The sequence below is a fragment of the Rattus norvegicus genome, chromosome 6 (assembly GCF_036323735.1).
Source record: "Rattus norvegicus strain BN/NHsdMcwi chromosome 6, GRCr8, whole genome shotgun sequence".
Classification (NCBI taxonomy): Eukaryota; Metazoa; Chordata; class Mammalia; order Rodentia; family Muridae; genus Rattus; species Rattus norvegicus.
The window spans coordinates 123,945,586-123,958,871 of record NC_086024.1 but is presented as its reverse complement, the minus strand read 5'-3'; the positions used below and the strand labels follow the sequence as shown (position 1 = coordinate 123,958,871).

The 13,286-nt window shown below is 42.6% G+C and overlaps 1 protein-coding gene across 11 annotated transcripts in view; it reads right to left on the bottom strand.

Moving 5' to 3' along the window:
- The window catches only part of Ttc8 (tetratricopeptide repeat domain 8), a 97,698-nt gene that overhangs the window by 66,483 nt on the left and 17,929 nt on the right, over window positions 1-13,286 (bottom strand). For 9 of the 11 annotated variants that reach the window (XR_010052075.1, XR_010052074.1, XM_039112066.2 and 6 more), the window contains 2 exons: window positions 12,062-12,106; window positions 1,988-2,073 (listed from right to left, as the gene is read on the bottom strand). Coding sequence is in view for 9 of the 11 variants with exons in the window: in XM_039112066.2 (XP_038967994.1) it covers window positions 1,988-2,073; window positions 12,062-12,106 (131 nt within the window). In the remaining 2 variants the exon portion in view is untranslated. Of the gene's footprint in view, window positions 1-1,987; window positions 2,110-12,061; window positions 12,107-13,286 lie in introns of all 11 variants that reach the window. The other 2 variants (NM_001106752.1, XM_039112067.2) reach the window with 2 other exon arrangements.

Here is a 13,286-nt window from a genome sequence, read left to right as displayed (position 1 = left end):
CATCCCACCTCACAGTAGCTGCTCGTTAAATATTGGCTAAGTGGATGAACGAACCAAAGCGGGAACAGAATACACAGCAGAGGTGTTCTGGAGAGCAGAGCACCTCTGTAATATGATGAAACGCTCTCACTTGAGAGACGGCACATCAGCCGCATCATCTGTGTGGGCAGCAGAAAGAGTCTGAGGTACCCTTTCCTCTCATTACTAACCGTGTCTGAAGCGTTTGTACGGAAGCTCAAGACGTTAAAACTGTCTTCAAGAATTAAACTCATTCACTGATAAGTGGCTATTAGCCCTAATGCTTGAATTGCCCTAGATGCCTAGAACAAACGAAACTCAAGACGGATGATCAAAATGTGAATGCTTCACTCCTTCTTTAAAAGGGGAACAAGAATACCCTTGGCAGGGAATAGGGAGGCAAAGATTAAAACAGAGACTGAAGGAACACCCATTCAGAGCCTGCCCCACATGTGGCCCATACATATACAGCCACCCAATTAGACAAGATGGATGAAGCAAAGAAGTGCAGACCGACAGGAACCGGATGTAGATCGCTCCTGAGAGACACAGCCAGAATACAGCAAATACAGAGGCGAATGCCAGCAGCAAACCACTGAACTGAGAATAGGACCCCCGTTGAAGGAATCAGAGAAAGAACTGGAAGAGCTTGAAGGGGCTCGAGACCCCATATGTACAACAATGCCAAGCAACCAGAGCTTCCAGGGACTAAGCCACTACCTAAAGACTATACATGGACTGACCCTGGACTCTGACCCCATAGGTAGCAATGAATATCCTAGTAAGAGCACCAGTGGAAGGGGAAGCCCTGGGTCCTGCTAAGACTGAACCCCCAGTGAACTAGACTGTTGGGGGGAGGGCGGCAATGGGGGGAGGGTTGGGAGGGGAACACCCATAAGGAAGGGGAGGGGGGAAAAAAGAATTAAACTCATCAGATTTTAATGTTATAATGATCTCATACTATCTTCTAGTATAAAATACTTTTCAATTTGTGAGTGAGAAAAAAATAATTCAGAGTTTTATGTGAGATGTCTAAACGGAAAGTAATCTTAATTTCCACAGCATCGACAAGCACGCTTTTAGTCCATTTTCTTCCTTTTCCTCGCAGCTGGTCTGGAAACGTCGATGGCTGCTCACGATAACCGGAGCCAAGCTTGATGTGTAATAATAAAGCCAATTTACCATGATAGCACGTGAGTGCTCACATTTTCCATCTGTCCCACTGGTTCTGAAAAGTATCTGCACATCGGCAGCAAGTCTCAGACTGTACTTGTCGCTAATATTCATAAAACGAGTTACAACTTCGCTGTCTGTTTTCTTTCGGATATACTTAAGCATTAAGCACATTTACAAATACCCAGGTCCTAGAAGAACAAGGAGCTGACTGTGGTCGACTGATGGTAGTCCTGGCACTCCAAAGTCTGAGGCAGGAGGATCATGAGAGCAAGGCAAGCCTTGGCTACATAGTGACACTCTGTCTTAACTAAATAAAGTATTAATAAGAGGATCAGAGCCAGGAAATGGGGCTGAAATTCTTGCTGTATCCCGTCAGCTCTATGAATTTGGACCACGAGCTTCACATTGGCGAGGCCCAACCTCTCTCGACTGAGCAGCCACCTCCAGCTGTCATGAGTCCTGTGAGGTGAGGCAAGGCAGACAAGTGGGCTCCTATGTTTAGCGTGTCCTACAGATGCGAGGCCTTTGTGAGAGTGAGGAACTGAGCGCCAGGAGGACTTACTGTCAGGAACACACTGAGTTCTAGTCCCAGGTCTGTCATGACCCGGGCTCCGGCTTCTGCTCCCTTGTGTGAGTTCTCAGGGCGCTCAGTGCTGTCATGTGACTGTTCAGAAACTGCTGAAATAAGCCCAAGTTGTCACTGCTTCCTGAGGAAAGGGTTTTTATTCCATTCTCATATTTGATGCAAAAATATTTCCACTTTTAAGACTTTCACAGCTAATGAAGACTTTACCTGTAGTAACATTTTCCAATCTGCACCTTCCACCACCAGTCCTTGTACTGAGAATACTCCGTGGAAAGGGACGCCAAGTCCAAAGCCTTTGAAAACAATTCATTCTCAATTATGATTTGCTTCTCTAACAGCAAACAGGCAGGAAGGGGAATAATGAAATAAACCAGATAATTAGCATCCATCCAAACACACATTAGACATTAGATAGAAACTCAAGTTGCCCAAGTTTCCAGATGGCCCCAGCAATTTCCCCTAAATAATCAGTTCCAGGCCAGAGGGCTGACAGCACAGATTGGAGACCTCGATCCAGGGCAAGCAGACACACAACATATCAGAATACAATTTTAGTATACAAGGCACAAAGCTGAAATTCTAAACGCTAGGATTTTTACTCTCTTCCTACTTTGTATCTATCCTCTAAAGATTAAGAATGCCTAAAATTTAGTGGTGTCAAGCTTTCTGTATGAATCTACTAGAAGTCCCCATTTTAAAGGTAGATGCAGAAAAAGACAGGGAGGGAGGAAGGCGTGAGAAAGGGGGTTTGGAAGGGCAGGAGCCATTGCTTAGGGTGGAGTAGTTGCTTCAGAAGCACGGCCCACCCTAGGTTCAGTTTCTAGTCACACCGGAGGAGGAGCTAGACACTGCCGGCTTGCTTAAGAACTTCAGTGGGTAAAGTGCTTGCTATGCAGGCATGAAGACATGAACACAGATCCCAGCCCCTATGAAAAGCTGGGTGTGGTGCCATGTACCTGTAACCTCCATGCTGAGGAGTCCAGATGTGAATTCAGAACAAGAAAAAAAAATTCTGGAGAATGGGATGGCAGAGAAGAGTCAAAGAAGATTTGGGTAACCGCTGCCTTCGAGGACCACAGCTCAATGACCCTGGGACTGCTTTACCTTCTAGTAATTAAAATATTTTCTTCATATCTCATCTTCTTTGAAGGATATCTCTCTCTCTCTCTCTCTCTGTGTGTGTGTGTGTGTGTGTGTGTGTGTGTGTGTGTGTGTGTGTGTGTGTGTGTGCCTGTGTGCGCGCACCTACAGGGGTCAGAGACATCAGATTCCCGGCCTTGGAGTTACAGGTCATTGTGCACTTCCAGGTATGGCTGCTGGGCACAGAAACTAAAGTCATCAGCAAGAGCAGCAGCTCTTCACCCCTGAGCCATCTTTCTGCCACAATCCCATATGGTTTTATCTTTTTCTTTCCAGTGTTTTCACATGGTCACAGAAGAGATAACTAATCAAGAATTAGGATTCTTATGGAGAGGAAGTAGAAAACCTTTTGACAAAGGAGAAAAAGAACAATTTGAAGTTCACAGAAATCCAAACGTTCAATAAAGACTACAAGAACAGAATTATTAGTTATTAGTTAAATGAGAATTCTGATTTGTAATTCTTGTCTTCTCACTGTTGGAACTCTCTCACTCTGGAGTCAGTGTTAACATACCCACGGTAGCCAGCAGTTGCACTAATGAACACTCAGACGTGCGGTCCTATTATCTCAAGGATGCAGCCCCTATTACTGTCCTCCTTAACATCGGCTCTCTTCTGAAATGAGTGCCAGAAAAGTCCCCTCAGCCTCCTCTTGCAAAAATTAATTACTTTTCCTTGTGTTCTCCATCTCTCCTGCTCCAGGGGAGACCTCTAAATATGCAAACTACTTATCTAGGAATGGCTCACCATGCTGAGCCTCTAATGGACCTAAAAAAGATCAACATCTCTGCTTGAATGCCATGGCAATGAAAAGCAAGCCACAGATGATTATACTGTCGTGTGCTTGTTTTTCTTTTCCCCCTCTAGCCAGAATAAAAGTAAAGACAAAAAATAAGAGAGAAGTGGGACTTCTGGCAGCATTTTCTCTGGAAACGTGTTTTCAGAGGGCTCTGTTCAGGCTGGCATTGTAAACGTCTACACATAGTAACTTTGATTCATTCTTAGGACCTTTCCCAGCAAATAGATCACATTCACCACCATGTTTAATATAAACAGACCTTCTATGTTTTTAGAAAAAGCTTCTGTTCAACTGTTTCTTATGTACCCTGACTTCCTAAGGTTGGACTCAGTGCTTATAAGAGGTATATGGCTGAGTTTGCCCTCAGATACAGTCCTGAATCAAGTCTGGTAGAGGAACCAGAGGTTACTGTTACTCCCATTACTGTACATATACATTGCCGAGACAATAAAAATGGGAGGAAAAGGTCTTATCTTAGCAGTTCTTTACAGGAGGCTTGGGCTGAAGTAGACAAGAACACTTCCGATGACTCCAGAAGGCCCCTGTGACCCCCAGGGGAGACCTTTGGGGTCAGTTGAATGAGACTGTTCCCATAGGCTCATGTCCCCAGTTGGCGGCACTGTTTGAGGAGGTTTAGAAGGTGTGGCATTGTTGGAGGAAGCTGTCACTAGGGCTGGCTTTGAGATTTTAAAGATTCATGCCATTTCCAATTGCTCCCTCTGCTCTATGCTTGAGGTCAGGGTAAGAGTTCCCAGCATCCCATTCTACCTGACATGCTTGCTTGCTACTGCCCATCAACCATCACACACTCCACTCCTCTGGAACCATAAGCCAAAATAAACTGTTTCTCCTGTGGGTTGCCTCAGTCATAGTGTTTTGTCACAGCCACAAAAAGTAACTACTACACTGTCTTTCCATCTCCACTGTTCTGCAATGTCACTGTGCTCACAAGAGGCACTCAGGGATGACTTACGTAGGTTATTAACCAGAGCCCTTGCTTCTGACTGGTGTGGAAAGAGTTTAAGAACCAAATAATTCCTACTCACAGTCCAGAGCTACTAGCATTTAAAGTATTTTATGTAGTAGTATAAGACCTGTATTTCTTTAAAATTCTAAATTCTCTCTCTCTCTCTCTCTCTCTCTCTCTCTCTGTGTGTGTGTGTGTGTGTGTGTCTGTGTGTGTGTGTGTGTGTGTGTGTGTGTGTATGTGTGTGAATTTATGTATCTCTGTTTATATAAGTACATGTGGAAGTCAGAGGACAGACCTGGTTGTCATTCTGCAGATGCCATCCACCTCATTTTTTTGCAGAGTAGCTCATTGAAACTTGTCAAGCAGACTAGACTGTGGCCAGCAAGTACTCCAGGGATTCCCCAGCATTGGACTTATAAGCCTGGGTCTCCATGCCGAGCCTTTTATATATTGGTCATAGGGGCTGAACTCAGATACTCATGCTTGCACGGCAAGCACCTTTTGGACTGAGCTATCTCATCTAAGAATCTAATTACATTGAAGAATCCTTGCAGCTCCAAGGCAGTCATTCTCTGGAACCTGCACCAGCCATTCCCCTGGGCACACAGCACATGCTGCAGATCTCAGAAGGACTGCTACCCTCTAGCCCCACTCCTTGGGACCCTCTCTGGGCAGCCTACAGCCATATCTCAGAAGACTCTTCATGTACTTACAATAAATGCTACTCTCAGCCTTAATCAGGGAAGCCTCTTTTTCCAGTGAATAGTGGTAAATACAGAATCTGATGGCTACAAAGAGTGCTGAGAAACATGATGTACAAATTATATATATATATATATATGCATGGTTTCTAAGGCTCAGGGAACATTGTGGAAAGGATGGATATGGGGAAGAACTGTAAGACAGGGAAAAGGGCTGCAAAGGCCATGTCTGGGCAAGACACAGTCCTTGCAATCACAGCCTCACAGTAGCTGCAGATACCTTGCTCTGTCTGTACAAGAACACAAACAGCGACAGCCAGGTATGGATGAATGTATTTCAGGGGACCCTACTCCTCATTGCTGAACTATTCACTACTGACAGAGGGAGGGAGAGAGAGTCATTGCCTCAGCTGTATACCCACTGGTAACCCCTATCAGATGCCAGTGGGGAGTCTGACCCCAGTAATTACAAAGAGAGTCTGGGGTAAAAGAAATAGATCACACACACACACACACACACACACACACACACACACACACACACACGTCATGAATCTAGCAAAAGGGCTGTAGAGATGAGAGAAGGCTGACAGGAATGAGAGGGAGAGAAGAGGGAATAATCAGAATACATTATGTACATATGAAAACAAGTGAGTGTGGTGGTTTGAATACAGATGCCCCCATAGCATCCATGCTCATAGATCAGAACGCTTGATCATCAGGGAGTGGAACTACTTGAGGAGGATTAGGAGGTGTGGCCTTGTTAAGGAAATGTGTCATGGGGGTAGGGTTTGGGGTTTCAATGGTCCAAGCCAGGCCTAATCTCTCTCTCTCTTCTTGCTGCTGGCTGATCCAAATGCAAAACTCTCAGCTTCCTCTCCAGCACCTGTCTCCCTGTGTGCTGCCACACTTCCTGCCATGATGCTAATGGACTGAACCTCTGAAACTGTAAGCCAGCTCCAACTAAATGCTGTCTTTTATGAGAGTTTCCACGGTCACGGTGTTCCTTCACAGCCATAGAAATGAACAATTATTTTAAAATAATATTCTAAAAGCTATATTAAATATCATTTACTATTAATAATATGTATTTAATATAAAGTCATCAAGTGTCACTTTTTAAAGCCACAGGTTTATTGAAGTCCAACTGTAGAAGGAACTTTGGCAAATATGAACAATGTAGTCTGTGGACATGTCCAAACACTAAAAACTTTTGAAACTCTGGTTACAGTTATGACAACTTCAAGATGTTGAAATTAAAGAGCATATGGAAATAAAGATCCCAGATCATCAACCCACGTGTATTACTGCCAAATACCATCCAAAAACACACAGAGAGAATGTTACTAAAAACTCAAATATATACACATAGGTAACAATAATAAAAGAATAAATACAGTCCTCTTCAGATCAACTTAACTGTACCCATGCATGTCTCGTATATGTGAGCACGCTACAGTGCACATGTGGAGGTCAGAGGTCAGCTTGCAGGACTCAGTTCTCCACTTCTACCATGTAAGGCTTAGGGACTGAACTCTGGACCTTGGGCTTGGTGGCGGGTGACTTTACCTACTGAGCCATCTCACATGACTGACTGTTTTATTCTTAACATTGAAAATGCAACTTTATAGTACTGTTAATTGCTCTAGCATTCTCCCTGTTAACAGAAAGAAAAAATGTCTGACCCGCATGTCACTTTAGATTTGTCAATAATGCTCCCCAAGTAGGAACACAGAGACAGAAATACAGTTGTCACATCAAAGATCAATTTCACTTTCTTAACATTTAAATGCCACTTCACAGTCTTGGTATTTACCTATAATATCCCCTGTATTTATGCAAAATACTTTCTTTTGAAAAATTTGAAGGTCATCCAAAATAGTGCATATTAAAGCAGCTCTGACTTCATTAGTATGGTAAAAAACTGGAGACACCCCCCCCCAATTCACTTTATAGTTAAAGTTGCAAAATACTTTTTAATGCCCAGTTTGCACTGCTCATTATCTAAATCCTTTTGGAAAATAACATTTGCAATAAAAATCTAAGATGACATTTTAATGTTGGCATCTGATCCACTGAGCACTATGCATGTGTGTGTGTGTGTGTGTGTGAGAGAGAGAGAGAGAGAGAGAGACAGAGAGAGAGACAGAGAGACAGAGAGACAGAGAGACAGAGACAGACAGAGAGACAGAGAGACAGAGACAGACAGAGATAGACAAAGAGTGAGAGAGAGGAGAGGGAGGGAGGGAGAGAGAAAGAGACAGAGAGACAGAGAGACAGAGACAGACAGAGAGAGACAAAGAGTGAGAGAGAGGAGAGGGAGGGAGGGAGGGAGAGAGAGAGAGAGAGAGAGAGAGAGAGAGAGAGAGAGAGAGAGAGAGAGAGAGAATGGGCGCTGGTGAGCAGAGAACAGGCGCAGGCATCTGTCCTCCTCAGTATTCCTGCAGTCAATCCTAGGATCAATGCAAGGGCTTCAGTAATTATTTGTTTAAGGAATACGCTTGTCATCTCATAAGTGCAAACAGGAAATAAAAGTTCTTAGTTCTCACCAAGTGAAAACAAAACAAGCTACCTCCTTGAGTGACTAACAGGGAAAAGAATGAGGGCACAATTACAAGCATTTAATCTACCAAGATACTTAATTTATAGCTAATATAAACCAAAACTTGCTATTAAACCAGGAAACTTATGAAAAGCTTGAAAACCAATAGAAAATGGGCCCTACTTGCCCCCAGTGCTGTGAGGCCAAGCTTCTTTCTATACTGCTGCGATCCAAGTGGCTGATGTATTGTGAGCACTCAACAGTATACATGTAATGAAGGAATCTCAAAGCTGTTCTCAAGAAATACATTCAAGGACTAGAGAAAGCTGTTAAAGGCTAGGCTCACAACCAAAAACATAAGAAATACATCCAAGTATGTCTTAAGTGTATGTGCGCATGTATTTACCTACAATTCAATTTCCATTATGAATGAATGGATACTTTTGACTTAACATTATATAAAAAGAAACATTTGCAATTTTTATACTTTAGGAAACTTATTTTAATGGATACATGAAAAGTTCATCCTGCCATTAGTTATAACTTATCAAATTTGTTCTCTAGCACTGAGCATTTATATTGTTTTTCAATTATTTTTGCTACTATGTATAGTACTATAACAATCATGGCAAATACAGCTACGTTTCCTGACTTTCTTGAGAGCTGAAAGCACAGAACAAATCAAGCAAATGTGTCTGGCTATCTGCTTCCTGTTATCATACCATTTTCTAAATTGCACCTTTGCAACGTTATCTATGATTTGTAATAATTTATGACACTCTCAAGGCTTTTCTTTTACATTTCGGTCAGCAAGAAAATACATCTCTATTGCATCTATTCCTGCCATTTCCCCCAAACTGCCTGTCACCAGGTCACTTCTATGTTCATAATAAGCCCTCTAAGGGCTGGGGAGATGACTCTGTGGGTAAATCTCTTCTGACCAAGCATGAGGACTGAGAGTTTAGATCCTTAGAATCCACAGTGTGTGTGTGTGTGTGTGTGTGTGTGTGTGTATACAAATGTGCATATGGAAGCCAAAGGTCAACCTGAGTGCCATTCCTCCAGAGTTAGCTATCACACACACACACACACACACACACACACACACACACACACACACACACAGTTTAACAATCTTCATGGATTAGTTTCGTGAAGCAATCACAAAAGTAAGAAACTGCCTGGTTCTTATGTACAATTTCTATATAGAGGGCAGATAAACCTACAGGGTGATTTAAAATATTGCCATATTTAAAAAAGATTATCTGAATTTTTGGAAAGTTTTTTTCTGGCATATATGTGGCAGGTACATGCATGTTCATACATATATGGACACACATACATGAATCCATGTTAGGTCAGACTGAACAGCAAGCCCCCAATAGTCTGCCCATCTCCCCCTCCCCAACACAGTGCATGCCCCCAGGACCAACAAGTGCATGTAAGGCCTGAGGATAAGACTCAGGTTCTCATGCTTGTGAGACAGGTACCTTACTGAACCATCTCCCTCGCTCTAATTTAAACTCTAATAACTAGTCAACCCAGTGTCTAAAAGAATGCCTCTAACAGGCTTCCTCAGTTGTCATTTAATGAAGCAAAAAGGTATCTACTACACCGTCTCACTACCTCTGAGCACTGCTTGTTTTGAATAGTTGAGACATTACTCGTGAACATAGAAACTCTGGTTGCCAGTAAGATTTTTGCATTTTTTGTTCCTGAGATGTATTTAAAGGTCATTTTGTTATTATTTTTTCTATTAAATCACTGACTTCTAATGAACTTCCTTCCCTGGTGAGGTTGTTATATGGAACTCAAGCTTTCAAATGTTGCCAAGGGTCTTCAACTCTATTTCCTACAGTTGAATAAACATTTTCTAGTGTTTCTATAATTCAGAATATACTCTATAGCAGTAGTTCCCAATCACCAAACACTGGCATTGCCTGTGGAGTTCTTAATAGCAGCAGAGTCGCAGACTCCCCTGGAGATTCTGATTTTGGAAGCGTAGCACAGACCCACACATCCACTGCTATTAGATAACACAGGCAATTAGGAGAGAGAGGCCCCTTTGAATTTGTATTTCTAGGCCAATGTGAATGTAATCTGCTGATATAAATGTAAGGAGCAAAGACTTGGGTCGGCCTGCCTCCCTCTGACCTGGATCTCAGAACTGGAAGAGTGGCTGGCATGCTCGGGAAATGAATTAATCTTTAAAAAACACCAGGAGCATAAAGCCAGATGTGACGGCTCGCACATGTCACCCTCGTACTTGGAGCAAAGGCAGGAGGAGTGAGGGTCTAAGAGCAGTCTGGGCTATAGAGTGAGATCCTGTTTCAGAAAACAAAATCAAAGACAACCTTTTTAAAAGAGCTCAGTGACAACTTAGTAATTAGAGATTTGCTCATCTGTATAAAGGAGTAGAATTCAAGCAGCAGTATATATAATCCCACAGAAAGCCTCTATGGGCTGTAGAGTAAGTGAAACCCCTGGCTTCTGTTTACAGAAACATGCATGGCTTCTTGGCAAGCTGACCTCTGCTAGTCCCTTTGTGACCACACACTTGACTTCTCCAACATAGGTGAGCCCCACATTCTCCATACCCAGCCTAGGCTCTTAGATGCACACACACACGCTACTCCTCAGAGCATGCAATGATGTCTCCACAGAGAGAGCCTTCTTTGAGTCAATTATGCAGCTTTATAAAGCGATGGGCTGCTCTCACATCCTGTGCCCGTGAGCAAAGCTGTGGTCCTCACAGCACGCTCGGGTGGTGCTCTGATGGCTGCTTCCTCCCTTTGCCCACCACATCAAGCCTACCATCAAGTGCAGTCACTTCCTTAAACCATCTCTTTGGTGCTCTCATGTTTAAAGGTACATCTTACTTAGCACTCATCCCATCCTTTGTTCAGGGTCTCTCCATTTATTCTGCCTCAGTTCTTGAAACCCTGCTCACGTGGTGGATATTTGCCAGCATGGACCACCCTCTAAGTCTTCCCTTGGCTACGTTCAGTTTGGCAATCGACTCTTTCTGTCTTTTGCATGTGACCTTACTCTGTAGCTAGGACGAGTGTCAAACTCATGATTCTCCTACTTCAGCCTCTCGAGAGCTGCGGTCATGGATGTGCACCTCCACATGCAGGGACCGTTCCCGTCCCTTTTATTTACCCAATTTGATTGGACAGCTTACAGAAGCAGCTGCAGCATCACGTTTTTGTTAGCACTTCCTGTACACTGAGTTGTGCCTGACACACAACTGAGGAAAGGATTTTCCTGAATACTCGACATGACTTTTTCCTGGATTAGTAAGAAAGTGGGAGGCTGAGTGGTGGTGGCTCTTTAATCTCAGCACCCTGGAGGCAGAGCCAGGGAGATCTCTGAGTTTGAAGCCAGCCTGGTCTACAGAGTGAGTTCCAGGACAGCTAGGGTTAGACAGAAAAATCCTGTCTTAAAAAAACAAAACCAGGGGCTGGGGATTTAGCTCAGTGGTAGAGCGCTTACCTAGGAAGCGCAAGGCCCTGGGTTCGGTCCCCAGCTCCGAAAAAAAGAACCAAAAAAAAAAAAAAACAAAACCAAAGTATAGAATTGACTTCATTTGACTTGAACAACTTTGTGAGATTTCTTCTCATTTACATACTAGCTTATATAAACTGAAATAAATTTGGAAAGTTGAAAGTGTACAGCCTCAAAATTCATTACTGAGAAGTTACCATGAAAACTGACTATTGATAAAGCTTGGTGGTGAGCATCGTGGACTCTTTATGCTATTCCTTCTACCTTTGTGTATTTTAAACCTTCATGGGCAAGAGGGGCAGAAGGCAGAAATGTGTGCTAGTAAGCTGCGGTCTGAAGAAGGATGGACCAGCAACACTGTCAGCATAAAGAATGCCTTTTAACAGGCACTCGGCATTCTCAGTCATCTTGCCTCTAACAAGAGCTGCATGATCTACGAACCAGCCATAACGAACTCATAACTCGTTTATACGAATGTCTTCACTGAAACTGAAACTTTTGGCTCCTCTAGTTTTTAATAATTCCATTTGTTTTTAAGGAAAGAAGTAGAACATTCCAAAATCTGAAGCCCAGAAGCCTGGAGAATAAGAATGAGAGAGAAGAAAGTGACTTCATCACTTACCATCTTAACATCGTTTTCATGGTGGAAAATATATTCAAATAAAGCCTGGGAAGGGAAAACACCAAAGTGCACTGAGTTTTATCTGAACAGTTGTCATCTGAAAACTCAAAGCTCTTGTTTTTACAGATAATAAACTGGGAAGTTCAAAGAGATGAACAGCTTTTTCTTCATGTTATATACATCATTTTATTAGACCAAGACAGAGTAAGTTTACTTTATTTTCTGAATATATATGATTGTCACCAATGTTTCACCCAATTTGCATACTCTATATTATAAAGATTATTTCTTAACTTTGACACATGAGAAATTGGGTACGCCTTTTGAAATGACATGGAATATAAATGTTAAATAGAATTTTCTGCTTGATTGTTTTTGTTTGTTTGGTTGATTGGCTTTGATTTTTTTTGAGACAAGGTTTCTTCCTATCAGATTCTAAATTATGCCTAGGTGATAATTGACTATCACTTTACTTACGTGTGCATGAACACATGCATGTATGCATACATACACATGCATGTCACAGCACATGTGAAAAGGCCAGAGGATAACCTAGGGAAGTCAGTTCTATCCTTCTACTGTGTGTCCAGGGACTGAGTCTGGGTCATCGGTGTTGCCGGTCGGTATGCAGCTGTTCCCACTGAGCCATCTGACTGGCCCATGGTCAGCATTTTTATGTTACCCCTGGGAGCAAACTCAGACCTTCATCCTTGTGAGGCAAGCACTTTGTATCTCCTAAGGCCTCCTGCTCCCTAGGCCTCCATACTGGAAAAGACCTGAACATCTTCCTTTATATTTTTTAATTCCTGTAGTTTCTTCTCCTTCTTTCTATTCTCCTCTGTTCGACTCCTTCATCCACCTGCTCTCTCTGCCCCTAATTTTCTTTAAGTTAAGGGAATATGCTGAGTGATGAGAATTAAGGTAGTTGCTATGCTGGCTGCTGGCTGGCTGGGTAATACTGAGAGTCTACTTAGTAAGTCAGATATTTCCCATCCTTTTGACATTCCTTAGATCACACAAGAGCTGAAATTATTTTTCTAGAAATAGTCCAAACTGGGAAACAAACACAACATCAAGCTTCATTCCACAAAGATGATACTGTCTCTCTGCTTTCTTTGTTGTACAATTATTGTTGTTACCCAGGAGGGAAGATTTTCCTATAATAATTACATATGTACTTATTTCTCATCAATTATACCTAATTCAAGACAAAGAGACTTTTTAT